At 60.3% G+C, this 13364-nt stretch overlaps 2 protein-coding genes across 2 annotated transcripts; one reads left to right on the plus strand and one right to left on the minus strand.

The window, feature by feature from the left end:
• The first annotated feature begins 2257 nt into the window (after positions 1 to 2257).
• CLDN4 (claudin 4) lies at positions 2258 to 3954 on the plus strand. The gene has a single exon (XM_059154842.1). The coding sequence runs from the start codon at positions 2510 to 2512 to the stop codon at positions 3137 to 3139; it is 630 nt and encodes a 209-aa protein (XP_059010825.1). The 5' UTR covers positions 2258 to 2509; the 3' UTR covers positions 3140 to 3954.
• A 686-nt stretch (positions 3955 to 4640) lies between these two features.
• METTL27 (methyltransferase like 27) lies at positions 4641 to 8008 on the minus strand. Its single transcript, XM_059154841.1, is given in 7 exon segments — positions 4641 to 4916; positions 4918 to 5038; positions 6135 to 6227; positions 6493 to 6628; positions 6865 to 6993; positions 7581 to 7707; positions 7939 to 8008. Coding segments are annotated over 6 exon segments (813 nt in total). The 5' UTR covers positions 7704 to 7707; positions 7939 to 8008; the 3' UTR covers positions 4641 to 4705.
• Between the last annotated feature and the right edge of the window lie 5356 nt (positions 8009 to 13364).

The raw sequence follows: 13364 nt of genomic DNA on the forward strand, positions 1-13364 counted from the left end.
AGTTCTAGGGCTCATGTGCCCCCCACCCCCACTCCTATTTTTCCAAATGCCAGTTGGCTGTGTCGTAAGATAACAAGGGCAGGACGTGGGCAGGGGCAGGGGTGGGGCGGGCCGGGGGTCCGGTCATCTGGGCAACCCACTTCTGGACTCAGAAAGCTTACTGTAGGGCTGGGACCATGGATGAGGGGGCCCTGGGTTAGGAGGCCCAAGCCCTCAGCCTTCTCTGGGCCTCAGTTTACCCATCTGTGCAAACGCTGTCAGAGTCCCTGCCCTACTTACTTTCGATGAGGTCATCACAGGAAAGCACTTATTGTCAATCTGGAAAGGTACTTATCTCTGTTGTTCAGCCCGGGGGCATCTGCGGTTCCTCCGAGCCTTGTAAGGAAAACCTGGGAGGTGTGGTGCCAGCAGAAACCATACGTGTGTGTGTGTGTGTGTGTGTGTGTGTGTGTGTGTGTGTGTGTGTGTGGATGGGGGAGGGGGGAGGAATGCAGGGCAGGGTAGGGGGGCATTTGGGAACCGGGAGAGAGCCGCCTGCCTTTCTGAGTGTCGCAAGCATTCACTGAGCACCCCTGCTTCTGTCCTCCGGGATCCTCAGAGGGGGTGGCTGTTTGCATCGCCAGCCGCAACCCAAGACCTCAACTTCCCCACCGCGTCGTCGCAGCCGACCCTGTGATTTGTCACGCCATCCACACGAGATCGCCAAGGCCTCCTGTGTGCCTGGGACTCACAGATGACTCCAGCTGAAATCACGCGTGCTTGCCCATTCTCCCGTAGGAAGCTGGGGGACATGGGGCCACCCCAGGGGGCCGGTCTTGGTGCTGGACGGTGCTGGGAGCTCAGGGGTGCCTTGGAGCCCTGTCGGTGGTGGTGACCATGTGGAGGGGGAGGGGTTCCCTTGATCTATCCGGGATGAGTGAGGCCCAACCACTGTTCCCCGTAAAGACCCCCGCAAACCCTGCTCTGCTTTCTTTCACCTCCGTTCGGTTTCCAGAGACATCGTTCTAAGGTGTGTGGACCCCTCTCTGCCTGGCAGCCCTTGCCCTAGCTCCTCGGGGCATGCTCCGTGATATTCGGGGCAGAGGTTTCTGGCCTTTTCTCTCGAGGCCCCTCCCCCATAACCCCAGGGTCTGGTCAGACTGGATTCCTCCGGGTTCCTAGAACCAGCTGCATTTCCCCAGGCTCCCGTACCTTTGCCCTCCATGTTGCTTCTCCCCAAAGGTCCTCTGCCTTGCACAACTCCCAGGGGCCCGATGCATGGTGATTCCCGCCTCCAGCACAGAACTTGAGACTACAGCCACCCCTCTCCCGCCTCCCCCGGAGTTGTGCCCTGCAGCCCACCACCCCCCGCCCCCCCAAGCCCCCTCCCCAGCATCCCACCTCCACCCAGTTTCTGTTCTTTCTTCCAGGTCTCCTGGGACTTTGCCCCCACCCTGGCTTTATCTGACCACGGCTGTGTGTGTCTTCCCAGAGTAAACATGGCCTGGCCGGTGGCTCTAGGTGACCTCCCCCACTCAGTTCTGTCAAGCGGCTTCAACCCTGGGGGGGAACTGGCTGAAACTCTCCTGGTTGGGGAAAGTTTTCAGCCCAAAGACTTCCTCTTCTGGCAGGGCTGGGAAGCCCGGTAGTGGGAAGGGAGGGGACAGCAGGTGACAGATCCAGGAGTCCTGGTCCCCCAGCTCCTTGTTCTCCAAACCACCCTCATGAGGCCGCCACGGAAATCCCCCCGGGAAGGCAAGGGCGGGGGTGGGGTGGGGGAATGGTGAGCCTTGCCATAGCAGTGATGGGGCCGGTGGGGACGTGATAGGACGGGACCGCTGGAATCAAGGTGGGGCCGCTCTCTGACATTCCCGGACGTCAACTCAGACCCTCTCCCTGACCATGCCACCCTGTCCGCCCAAAGCCTGGAATGAGGGAGCACTGAGGTATAGGGATCCTGGTCTTCAGGACCCTGACCCTGGCTGGGGCTCACTGCCCCAATGCGTCCAGGTGCCTGCGAGCTGTGACTCAGTCAGGGTCTGTCTCCAGGCTGACCTCAGCTACTGGGCCGGGGGCAGGGGGAGAAGGCAGTTTCCCCCGAGACTGGCTCTCCAGGATCCTGACTCAGGGGCCCAGGGGCTGAGGCCTGGAAGTGCCTTCAAGTTGGCCAGGGTTCAGGAATCCGGAGAAACTGGTCAGGGGTGGGGGCAGGTCCCAGGACGGAAACCCCTCCCTCTGCTCCCGCCCCCACTGCAGAGCCATATAACCGCTCAGATCGGCAGCGCCGGAATCTGAGCGCCAGAGCTTGCCACTGCGAGGAACCACTGGTCTCCTGCTTCTAGAAGACGGGGGAGCTGGGGAGCTGGGGAGCTGAGCCGAGGCTTCTGGACTCCGAGTGAAAGTCGTCCCTGCGGACACCGAGGGTCCGCCCTCCACGCGCTTGGATTCCTACAAAGCCCCTGCGTGGGAGCCCCGCCGCCTTCCAGGCCCCCCGAGCCCCGCCCCTCCCCGCCCCCACAGGCGCCGAGCCATGGCCTCGATGGGGCTGCAGGTGATGGGCATCGCGCTGGCCGTGCTGGGCTGGCTGGGCGCTATCCTGAGCTGCGCGCTGCCCATGTGGCGGGTGACGGCCTTCATCGGCAGCAACATCGTCACGTCGCAGACCATCTGGGAGGGCCTGTGGATGAACTGCGTGGTGCAGAGCACCGGCCAGATGCAGTGCAAGGTGTACGACTCGCTGCTGGCGCTGCCCCAGGACCTGCAGGCGGCCCGCGCCCTCATGGTCGTGTCCATCCTGCTGGCCGTGCTGGGCGTGCTGCTGTCCGTGGTGGGGGGCAAGTGCACCAACTGCGTGGAGGACGAGAGTGCCAAGGCCAAGACCATGATCGTGGCGGGCGTGGTGTTCCTGCTGGCTGGCCTGCTGGTCTTGGTGCCGGCGTCCTGGACGGCCAACACCATCATCCGGGACTTCTACAACCCGCTGGTGGCCTCGGGCCAGAAGCGGGAGATGGGTGCCTCTCTCTACATCGGCTGGGCCGCCTCAGGGCTGCTGCTGCTGGGAGGGGCCCTCCTTTGCTGCAACTGCCCCCCGCGCACCGACAAGCCCTACTCGGCCAAGTACTCCGCAGCCCGCTCCGCCCCAGCCAGCAACTACGTGTAAGGTGCCCGCTACTCAGCTCTGTCCCGCCAGCTTTGTCCCTCCGGGACTGAAGGTGTAGCCTGTGAGCCCAGGACGGGGCTGCAGGCTGCCTGGGGTTGGGCAGGCGGGGGACTGAGCCAGGCCGCCCGCCGGCAGCAACTCAACCCATTCTGGCCCCCCCGGACACCGAACCCGAGGCCCCCCCATGCCAGCAAGGATGGACAGAAAGACTCTGTGCCTCCCTCCGCGGAAGGGCCTGTGGACACAGGAGAGGAGGCGAGAAGCCCCAGGGTGTGGCGGGCTGGGGAGCTGGCTCCTGCTGGTCAGGACAGCTCAGCCCTGAATTCGCTTGGGCTCTGCCTCCGAGGGGGTGCCCTGCCCATTCCTGTGTTGTCCAGGAGGACGGCTCGGGCCTCGCTCAGCCACCTGACTGTGGAGCCAGAGGTGACACAGAGTTGACGGACGGGTTTGGAGGGGAGGGTTGAAGGTGCTGCAAACTGGTTTGGGTAGTGGTGGGGAGGAGGCCATGGAGGCTGCCCAGGCAGCCCGCACCCCTTCCTGTCCCCACCCGACGGCCTCAGGGCTCGGCCTCGGCAGCCCCCCGCAGCAGGACCCCAGGACTCTCCTGACTTGCGACATCTGCCACCGCTGCCAAGGTCCCTGGACATCCTGGGGACAGCCGGGAAGGGGGGATGGTCTCTCTCGGGCCTGCCCTCCCGGGAAGTCCTGGGCCTTTTTCCTGCTCCTCTGTGGTTTCTGTTTTGTATCCGAAGGAGATCTGTTTGTCATGGTCATTACTGTTATTTTCTACAATAAATGGGACTTGTGCACAGGAAGACCATGTGGTTTCTGATTTCAGCCCTGAAGGTGGGCAGGGGTGGGGTTGGCAAGGAGCAGGACCACTGTGATGCGGCTGCGACGTTTAAACTGGTTTTGAGGAATTGGGACAAATCAGAGCTGACCCTCAGTTCTGGAGTGACCTTGCTCAAAGCCCTTCATTTGTTAGAAGGTAAAGCCATATGTAGGAGACACAGCTGTGTGCCCAGCACCGTGGTAAAGGGTTGGGGACCCCAGGAGGGAGGCCAGGGGAGTGGGCCACCTGCCCTCTCCCCTTCTTTGTCCCGGCTTTGTCTGGGAAGCCAGGCTGGTCCGCTCACCCTCCAGGTCCCGTGTCCTGGCCTTGGCCAGGGCTGTCCCCTGCCCTGTTGTGGGTCTGGAATGTCCTTCCCCCTTTTCTCCAGGCCTCTGAGTCCTGCTCATTCTGAAGGCCCGGCCCCAAGGCTCCTTCCTAATGAGCCTCTAAGACACACCGGGCTTCCAGACTCTCTATAAAAAGTCAAGATAAGGAACGGGAGTCCTGGATATGTGAAAGGATTCGGTCAAGGCCAAGGGCATGAGCACGAGCACGGCTCTCCTGGTCCTTAAGTGAGGGTGGGAGCCCCTGCTGTTCTGTCTCTTCTCACTTCTGTCCTCAGAGACTGGTGTCACCTTCTTGGGGGAGAGAATCAGCCAGAGTCCTGGGGCCTTCTGGGACTGATTTAATAGGCAGAACTCCCTGAGGGGCAAGCTGGGCACAGGGACCCCATTTTAGAGATGAAGCAGAGGCCCAGGATGGGCATGGCTGAGGGCACGTGGAGGGTCAGAGGTCAGTGGGGGGCTGAGGACGGGGCCTGACTCCCTCCATCTGGGCCGCCTCCCGCTTTCGGTACAGGTAGACGATGCCGGAGATGAAGCCATCATTGTCAGGAGTTCCAGGCCCCACCTCAAGCTCGGAGGTGGCCAGTTCCCAGCCGTCCACGGGCCAGGCCACGAGGCGTTGCCACGCCCCGGCCTGCTCCAGCCCGTCCAGCGCGGCCTCCAGTGCCTCCTTGTAGCGCAGGTTGGATGGGTTGGTCCTGGTGGTCAGACACACCAGCCCCCCTGGGGAGGACGGGGTGGGGGAGAGTGAGTGGGGGAGGGGCAGGAGGCCGGTTTCCAGGCTCGAGCCCCACCCCTACCCCCTCACTGCTCACCCAGCCCCTCTGCGGGAGGATGTGGCAGCGTCTGGAAGCACAGGAAGGAAGCACTCTGGGCCTCGGGCAAGTCCCCTCACCTCTCTGGGCCTGTCTTCTCAGATTACGGAGTGGGGCTGATTCCCGCGGGGCATAGGAAGGACTGCGGAGTCATCAGCCCCGGCTCAATGAATGAATGAATGAATGACCTATCCCTTCAGGTCTTCTCCAGACACCCATAGCGTGCCCAGTGCAGGCTCAGATAGTGTCTGGAGGGCTTCCTGGAGGAAGGGGTGAGGAGGAGCAAGGCCTTGCAGGGTGGGTGACGGGGTTCCGTGAGAGGAAAGGCTCCAATGCAGGGGAGCCTGTGCCATGTGGACAGACAGACAGGGCTCCGGCCAGCTGAGGGGCCTGATGAGCACGGGCTGGGCTGGTTCTGCGGGGAGCTTCCTGTTCTCTCAAGCCCCATCACTACCTCTCTCTCTGACCCCTCTCAAGACACTGCTTCTGTCAGCCTCCACAGTTCCCTGAGGCCAAAGCCTGCCCAGACCTGCCCAGGCTTAGCCACAGGCCCTGCTGGGCCCAGCGAGGCTCTGTCATTCCCCTTTCTGCCGGTGACTTCCCTGTGGCTGTCTTCCTGACTTCCGGTTTCTGCCTGTGGCCGCGTTCCCATGTGGGCCGCCCTCACTGCCACCGCACCCCCCCACCCCCGTCTCTGACTCCTCAGAGCATGGGCCTGGCCCTCTTCCTGCCACCACCATCCCGTGGGGACAGGGGGTCTGCCACTGCTTGGAGGTGAGGAGACAGAGCCAGAGAGGACAGCAGAGCTGTCCCACGGAGAAGAGGCCAGCTGGCTCCGCATCTGCCCTGCCTGTTGGCCTGGGTCTGTTGCTAGTGGCCGCTGGAGGCTAGGATGCAAGGCTAGGCCGTGGGACCCCGCTTGGCCCGAGGGGCTCTGAGGCTGGCTGGCTGTTGTGTGGCGAGGGGGAAAGTGTGTGCCTGGGGTTGGATGGGCTGCTCCTCACCTGGCTTGGTAACTCGCAGAAGCTCAGGTATGGCACTGCAGGGTACCTGGCCGTCACTGAGGGCCCCCACTATCAGCACCGCATCGAAAGTTCCTATGCAGGACAGGGAGAGGCGCTGTGGGGGTGTGTCTTTGTCACAGCCTCGTGATACCCATCAGGAGGGACTGGGTCTGCCCCTTGTGCCGGGAGTGGGGGGGCCCTATCCTGGGCTGAGGTCCGATCATGGGGTAGAGGGCTCAGAGAGGGGCTTAGTGAGGCTCTGGGGGGGGCTTAGTGTGGGATGAGGGGTGTGGAGGGGGACAGAGGCTAGCCAAGAGAAAGGGGCACTGGCAAGGTGTCTGGGTGGAAGGGGAAATACCTTCAGAACTGGGCAGAGGCTCTTGGCCCAGGATGCAGAGACTGAGGTGCTGGTAGAGGCCACGGGCTCGGGCCTGGTCCAGCATCTCTGGGCTCCCATCCACTCCGTGCAGCTGGAGGAAGCCCCGAGCGTGCAGCTGAGATTGGGGGTGGTGGGTGGGGGACTTAGTCACAGTTCGGACCTGCCATCTCCCGACTGGGTCTCTGAACCCGGGGAGGGCAGTGCGCCCTGCTGTAAATGCAGTCCGAGTGTTTGGGACCCGTGAGTCAGACGGGCGGGTGGGGGTGGCACAGAATTCTGGGGCCAGGGGTAAAAGGAAGTCCGAACAAGTGGGGAGCTCAAGAGAGGGCAGGGGACCCAGGGAGGCCTCACCTCAGCAGCCACCAGGCCGGTGCCACAGGCCACATCCAGGATCCGGGCAGCATGAGGCGGGCCCGGAAGGGCTTGGGTAAGGCAGTCCACTGCGAGGCATGGGGCACGGTACCGCAGGGCGGCGACGTCCTGGGGACAGAGTTCTGAGAGCCGAGGGGCACCCAGTGTCCCACTGTTTGGGGGACTTCCGTGCAGGGTTGTCTAGGAGTCAGCCAGGCCAAGCTGTGTGTGTGTGTGTGTGTGTGTGTGTGTGTGCGCGTGTGCTGGGCTCACCAGGGCTCTAGCCCTGCAGGGATTTCAGCACGAGATGCTTTTCCTCTGCCAGAATGAGAGAGTCGGGTCCCAGCCCACCGCTGAGAACGGCTCTGTGGGCCAAGGCAGCGCTCTCTTCCTAGTCTGCAGTGACCCCTCAAGGGGCACCTCCTCCAGGCAGCCAGCCATTCTGCCCGGGCTGCCGTCTGGGGGTGGGGAGGTCTTGGTTCCTGATCTCTAGGGCCTGCTAATGTGGAGCCACAGGACTGGCCCGAGGGTAGGGTCTGTGTGGCTGAGCCAAAGAGGGGCTGGTCCTCGAAGGGGGCAGGACTGCAGGGGCTCACCTCGTTCTCACAAGCCACCCGGGGTTGGGGAAGCGGGTGAGGCTAACTGCCCCCACTTTACAGATAGGAAGGTTGAGGCTGGGCGAGCACGAGAAGAGGAGGGAAGCCGGGAGGGTTTACCTGGTCGTAGTCCGCAGCCCAGCGCCCATAGAAGTGCAGCTTGCGGCCCAGGTCGGTGATGCTGTGCAGGGCCCCCACCCGGGCCCGCGCCTCGGACAGGCTCCCGCCCTGCTCCTGAGCCATGCTCCTGCGGGGACGCAGCCTGGGTACCCCGGGCCGCCGCGGCCTCCCCCAGGCCCGCCCCTCCCCCCGCCGGGCCCTTGCACAGGCGGGGACAGCACGCGCGGAGCTTCGGGGCTGGCGGGAAGGTGGTCCCCGCCCAGCAGGAGGGAGGACCCGCCCCCACTCCCCGTCCCCGCAGCGGCGAGCCGGTTGCCAGCCCCGGGGGCACCTAAAGAGGTCCGGGGTCCGAACTCACCTCCAGTCCCCGCAGGGCGCCCTGCTCAGCGCAGCGGAACTCGGGGCGGGGCCTGTACGCCGAGTCTGGCTCCGCCCCCACCGCCCTCGCGGATTGGCTGTCCGCTCTCAGAAAGTACCCAATCAAAGGAAAGCGCTGGCCGCCGCCCCTCCCATCAGCCAATGAGCTCAAAGTTCTCTCGCCGGGGAGGCCCTGGGCTCCTCCGAGAAGTAGTCAGGGTTTCCCGGCGCAGGAGCATCTCTGCGCCCTCCTTGCTCTCGACGTCCTGTGCGTGCTTTTATGTTGAGGAAGTGGGAGCCTCTGAAGTCTTATGGGCAGGAGGGGGACCAGCCTTCATTCTTAGAACGGCCACCTCGGTCTGGGCAGCGCCATCCAGCAGAACCTTCTCTGGCCGCGGAAATGTGTCGTCCCGGGCTGCTGCTGGATACAGTAGCCACCAGCTGCGGTGACCATCTGACATGTGGCAGGTGCTACTGAGGAGCTGAATCTTAAGTTGCATTTTGTTTCTATAATTTCAATAGCAATCTGTGGCCAGGGTCCTCCGTATGGGACCGCGCCGGGGTCCTTGCTGCTAGTCCCAAGACTTGCTACTGGTCCCAACACTTGCAACCTCGGTGTCAGCATCTTTAGCTGGGGTTCCTCCTGGGGACGCCCTTAGGGGAACTTGTAAGACATGCAAATCCCGGAGCCCCTCCCCAGATGGAGTGAATCAGAATCAGATTGCTAGGCGGGGAGGGATGCCCCAGAAACCCTCTTTAAACAGATTGTCCCGGTGATTTCCGTGCGGCTTGCTAGTTGCAGAACCACTAGCCTAGATGACCCTTGGGGATCGAGATTTGGGCAGGAGGAGTTTGGGAGCCTGTCGCCGTTGTCCAGGAAGGAGGTGATGGCACCGTGAGCTTGGAGAGCAGTCGTGGCTGTGGAGAGAAACAGATGAAGTTCAGAGATGTTTTGGCGGTAGAAGGAGCAGGGCTTTGGTAATTGGGAGTGCGTGGCCTGGGGAGGGGAAGCAAGCTGTCGGGAGTTAAGCCTTTGGAAATCTTATGGGCAAGATGGTGCCCAATCTTTGGGTTGATGACGGTGCCGTTCATAGCAAGGGAAGCTGGGGAGGAGGACCAGGTTTGGGGCAAAGAGAACACTCACAGTTTGAGAGTGTTGAGTTTGAAGTGTCTGTGTGAAGATGTCTAGATGTCTAAGATGCCTAGGAGAAGATCTCTAGGAGGCTGTTTGATGCCAGGCTGGAGCTCAGGGGAGAGGGTCATGCCTCAGGATCCAGCTTGGGAACCCCCAACCAACCCTTCAGGGAGGAAGAATAGTGTCTAGGAGAGCTGGAGAGAACCCAGAGACGTCAGGAAGGATGCCAAGAATCGAGTGTTTCAAAAAGATGTGGAATGGCCAGCATGGAGGTAGTTTCAAATGAGGTTTTGGAAGTGAGCCCTGACTACAGGGATGTGGAGGTCTTTGGGGGCCCAGGTAGACCCTGAGAGTGGCCACCAGTGGCCACGTTTGCCTCCTCTTTCTGAGTTAGACGTTGTGCCCCAGGCTCCCCTGCCCATGGTTGTGGCCATGAGGCTGAATTCTGGCCAATAGCAGGTGGACGGTGGTGACACTCTCTATTTCCAGACCTGGACTATAAACACCTTTACCCAATCCTCGAGGGAGGGGCTCCGAGGACCGAGGAGAATGGGGCTGCCAGACGACAGCATCTCGGACCCCCAGTGATTGCGCATAACCGTGCCCTCCCCACCAACCTGCATCCGACTGTAACAGGAGCAAGAAATCAACCTCATGGTGTTGAGCCACTGGGATTTCAGAATTGTCTGTTACAGTCATTTGTCATTTCCCTTAATTCATCCGTGACGTTGGCAAGACCAGTTTTGGGGGAGTGGAGGAAACCCAGATTTCAGCTGTCACCTGCCAACGTCCAAACCCAGATCTGCTTTAGTCCAAAGGCGTACAGGGAATGTGTTGGGAATCCGTTATGTTCGGCTGCAAATAACAGGGCACAGGCAACCGCTCTGACTTAAAGGCAGAGAGACGGACAGGGCTCGTCATGGAAACTGAGACCAGGGAGTCTGGTCAGAGGCTCAGTCGTGCCATCAGGGACCCACACTCTTGTCATCTCCCCTTTCTGTCACCTTTTGCACAGAGGCCTCTGTGCTCGTGACTCTCACCTCCTTGTGGTTTCTGTATCTCCAGACAGCACAGGATGAAGGGGAAAAGGCAGAAAGGGAGGCCCGCTCAGACTACTCATCATCACCAAAGCTCCATGGGAAGCCCATGGCTGGGAATTCTACTTCATTCTATTGGCCAGGCTGGGTCCCCGGCTGCCGCAGAGAGGTCGCTAGCAGGTGAATCGGGGTTGGGTGGGGGAAGGTTGGGAACAGGGGACTGGCTCAGTCAGCCGACAGTGTGGGCCCCATCGCTATGGCCTCGTGTTCCGTTTAGGCCAATAAAAATGTATTGTGTACCTTCTGTTTATCAGGCCCTGGGCAGGGCACTTGCTGTTACAAGGATGAGTCAGAAACAGCCCCCACTCTAGCCGGGCCCAGGGGGCTGGGGAGTCGGGTGTCTTCTCCTGTTCAGGCTCTGCTCACTATCCTCAGTATCTGTGTGCAGGCTTTTCCTTCGGAGCCCCTCCAACCCCCCGCCGGGTGTCTAGGACCACTCCTTTTTCTGGGTGGGGGTAGGGGGATGCTATGATCTTGAAAGATGTCGTCATGAAGAATGAGCCTTTAAGCAAAGTGGAGAACCCCAAAGGCAGTCCTATTGGATCATCAGAGGGAACCTGGGGAGGACCCGGCTGGGCTGCCCATCTGTCCCCATAGTGCCTCAGTGCCTCCGCTCAATGGTGCCCCACACCCTGGTGGGGGGACTGCGTCGTTTGTGGGCACCAGTATGGCTCCCATAGCAACGGCTTCTAGACCGTGGTGGAGAACAAGACTTGCCATGGGGCGTTCCTGATGGGAGCTGGTGGTCTCAGGATGGGATACTGCTTTGCTACTCCCAGGCCTGGGCCCCAGACCCCACTGACTTCTCTCCCCAGAGCCCACTCCATTCCTTCCCCTCCGGAGCCCCAGGACCCCATCCTAGCCTCAGGACAGGAGGTGTTTCTCGGATATGCCAGCGGCTTCCGAGTCCTGTTATCAGCTCCCATTAGTCCTAAACTTTGGAAACCCAAAGCCTTTCCTGTGTGTTCGGCTGACAATACCCTTTCCTGGAGCACCAGACCATTTGGGGGAGGTGAAAAGGAGCAGTTTATGTTTCAAAGCTGTTGTGTGACCTCACAGATGTACGAGCCCGAGGCCAAGGGCTGCGGGTGGCGGAGGTGAGTCACCCTGTGGCCAGAGTGAGTGGCGGGAAAGGGTCAAGTGGATGAGCATGAGGCCGCGATGGCCCCCAGGCAAGACATAGTGGTGCCAGTGGGCGAGGGTTCTGAGGGGGAAGGCACGACTTTCCGGGGCCAGTCCTGTGAGGGTAGGACGTGTGCATCCCTGAGGGGGTGTGTGTGTGGGGTCGGTCCGGATGCTTCTGGATGCAAGCGCTGGAAACCCAGCCCCAAGAGGTTTAAATAGCAGGGGTTCCCGCTTAGTCTTAGGTGAAGTCAAGTGGTCTGCATACCGAGACTGGCCCTGTGGCCTGCTGATCTTTCTTTTTTAAAGATTTATTTATTATTTAAGAGAGACAGAGAGAGAGAGAGAGAGCGAGCATGAGCAGGGGGAGGGGCAGAGGGAGAGAGAGAGACTCTCCAGCAGACTCCCTGCCAATGGAGGAGACCAACTCAGGGCTCGATCTCGTGACCCTGAGTAGCCTCAGGATGGGGCTGGGGGAGAGGTTGCTGCCGGGGAGGGGCGATGGACGGGTTGGAGGGTGATTGGGGACCAGAGAGCAACTTCCCCTCCTTCTGGTCTCCTGTCTCCTTGGCTGCCGCTCCCCTCTTCCTCCTCTAGTGGGAGAGCACCCCCCTCCCTCCGACCCGGGCCCTTTCTTGGTCTCTAATCACACCCACTTCCCATAGGATCTCATCCTGTCGCGTGGTTTCAAACACGTTTTACGTGCCAGCGATCCCCCAAGAGGTGACTCCAAACCCTGCCTCTCCCCCTGAACTCTGGACTTGTGCACCTGATGGCTCCCGTGGAGGCCACGAGCCTCTCTGGCATTGCTCCCAAACCCTGTTTCCCTTGTCCCCCGCTCTGAAACCTGCCCTTCCTGGTCCTCCAGAACCACGAGGCACCAGGGGCTAATAAGCCCAGGCCATTCTTCTCTCAGCCCACATTCCGTGGCCCGCCGATCCCGTGGCTCGTCCCCTCCACCTCCGCCACTCTGGTCCTGCTCACCCTCCCCTCGCGCCCAGACCCCCGCCGCAGCCTCCCCCCTAGCCTCTCTGACTCCCTCTGCCCCCGCCCCCCGCAGTCCACTTTCCTCAGAGTAGCCAGAGGTAGTATCGATTATTGCTTTTTTTCTTTAAAGATCGTTTATTTATTCACTCGACAGACAGAGATCACAAGTAGGCAGAGAGGCAGGCAGAGAGAGAGAGAGAGAGAGAGAGAGAGAGGAGGAAGCAGGTTCCCCACCAAGCAGAGAGCCGGATGCGGGGCTCGATCCCAGGAACCTGAGATCACAACTCTGAGCCGAAAGCAGAGGCTCAACCCACTGAGCCACCCAGGCGCCCTTGATTATTGTTTTTAAAATTTGAGTGGAAAATTTCAGATACACAAGAGATTAACACAATAGACCCTATGGTTTTTTTTGATCACTCAATTTCCACAGTTAACAACATAGGTCCTAACCAGAATGATGTTTTACAGTATACATTTTTATTTATGTATTTTTAATTTTTATTTTTTTTAAAGATTTTATTTATTTCTTTGACACACAGAGAGAGAGATCACAAGTAGGCAGAGAGGCAGAGAGAGAGGAGGAAGCAGGCTCCCCGCTGAGCAGAGAGCCTGACGTGGGGCTTGATCCCAGGACACTGAGACCATGAACTGAGCCAACGGCAGAGGCTTAACCCACCGAGCCACCCAGGTGCCCCTACGATATAAATTTGGCGAGTTTACTCCCGTGCTTTAAACCTAAAATCCAAATTCCTTACCGCCCTCCTCCCTAACCTCTCTCCTCACTCCGCCATCCTAACCTCTGCTGTTCCTGGAACACGCCACGGTTAACTCAGGAACTTTGCACTGCTGGTTTTGGTCTGGATCACTCTTCCTTCAGACCTCTGCTCGAATAGCTTGTTCTCAACTTTCAGGGACCCACTCCCCAGAATGAACGAATGTTAGCGTTTTGTCCCTGTTGCTTCCGAACATGTGAATGTAGAAAAAGGCGAGATTATAGATGAACCCGACACTCTGACTTCCTCCCTCCTCTGTCTGCTGCCCCAGGGACCCAGTTACCACCCTGAATGGGCAGGACCTTCTAGGTCT

Source organism: Mustela lutreola, chromosome 17 (genome assembly GCF_030435805.1).
Source record: "Mustela lutreola isolate mMusLut2 chromosome 17, mMusLut2.pri, whole genome shotgun sequence".
Lineage (NCBI taxonomy): Eukaryota > Metazoa > Chordata > Mammalia > Carnivora > Mustelidae > Mustela > Mustela lutreola.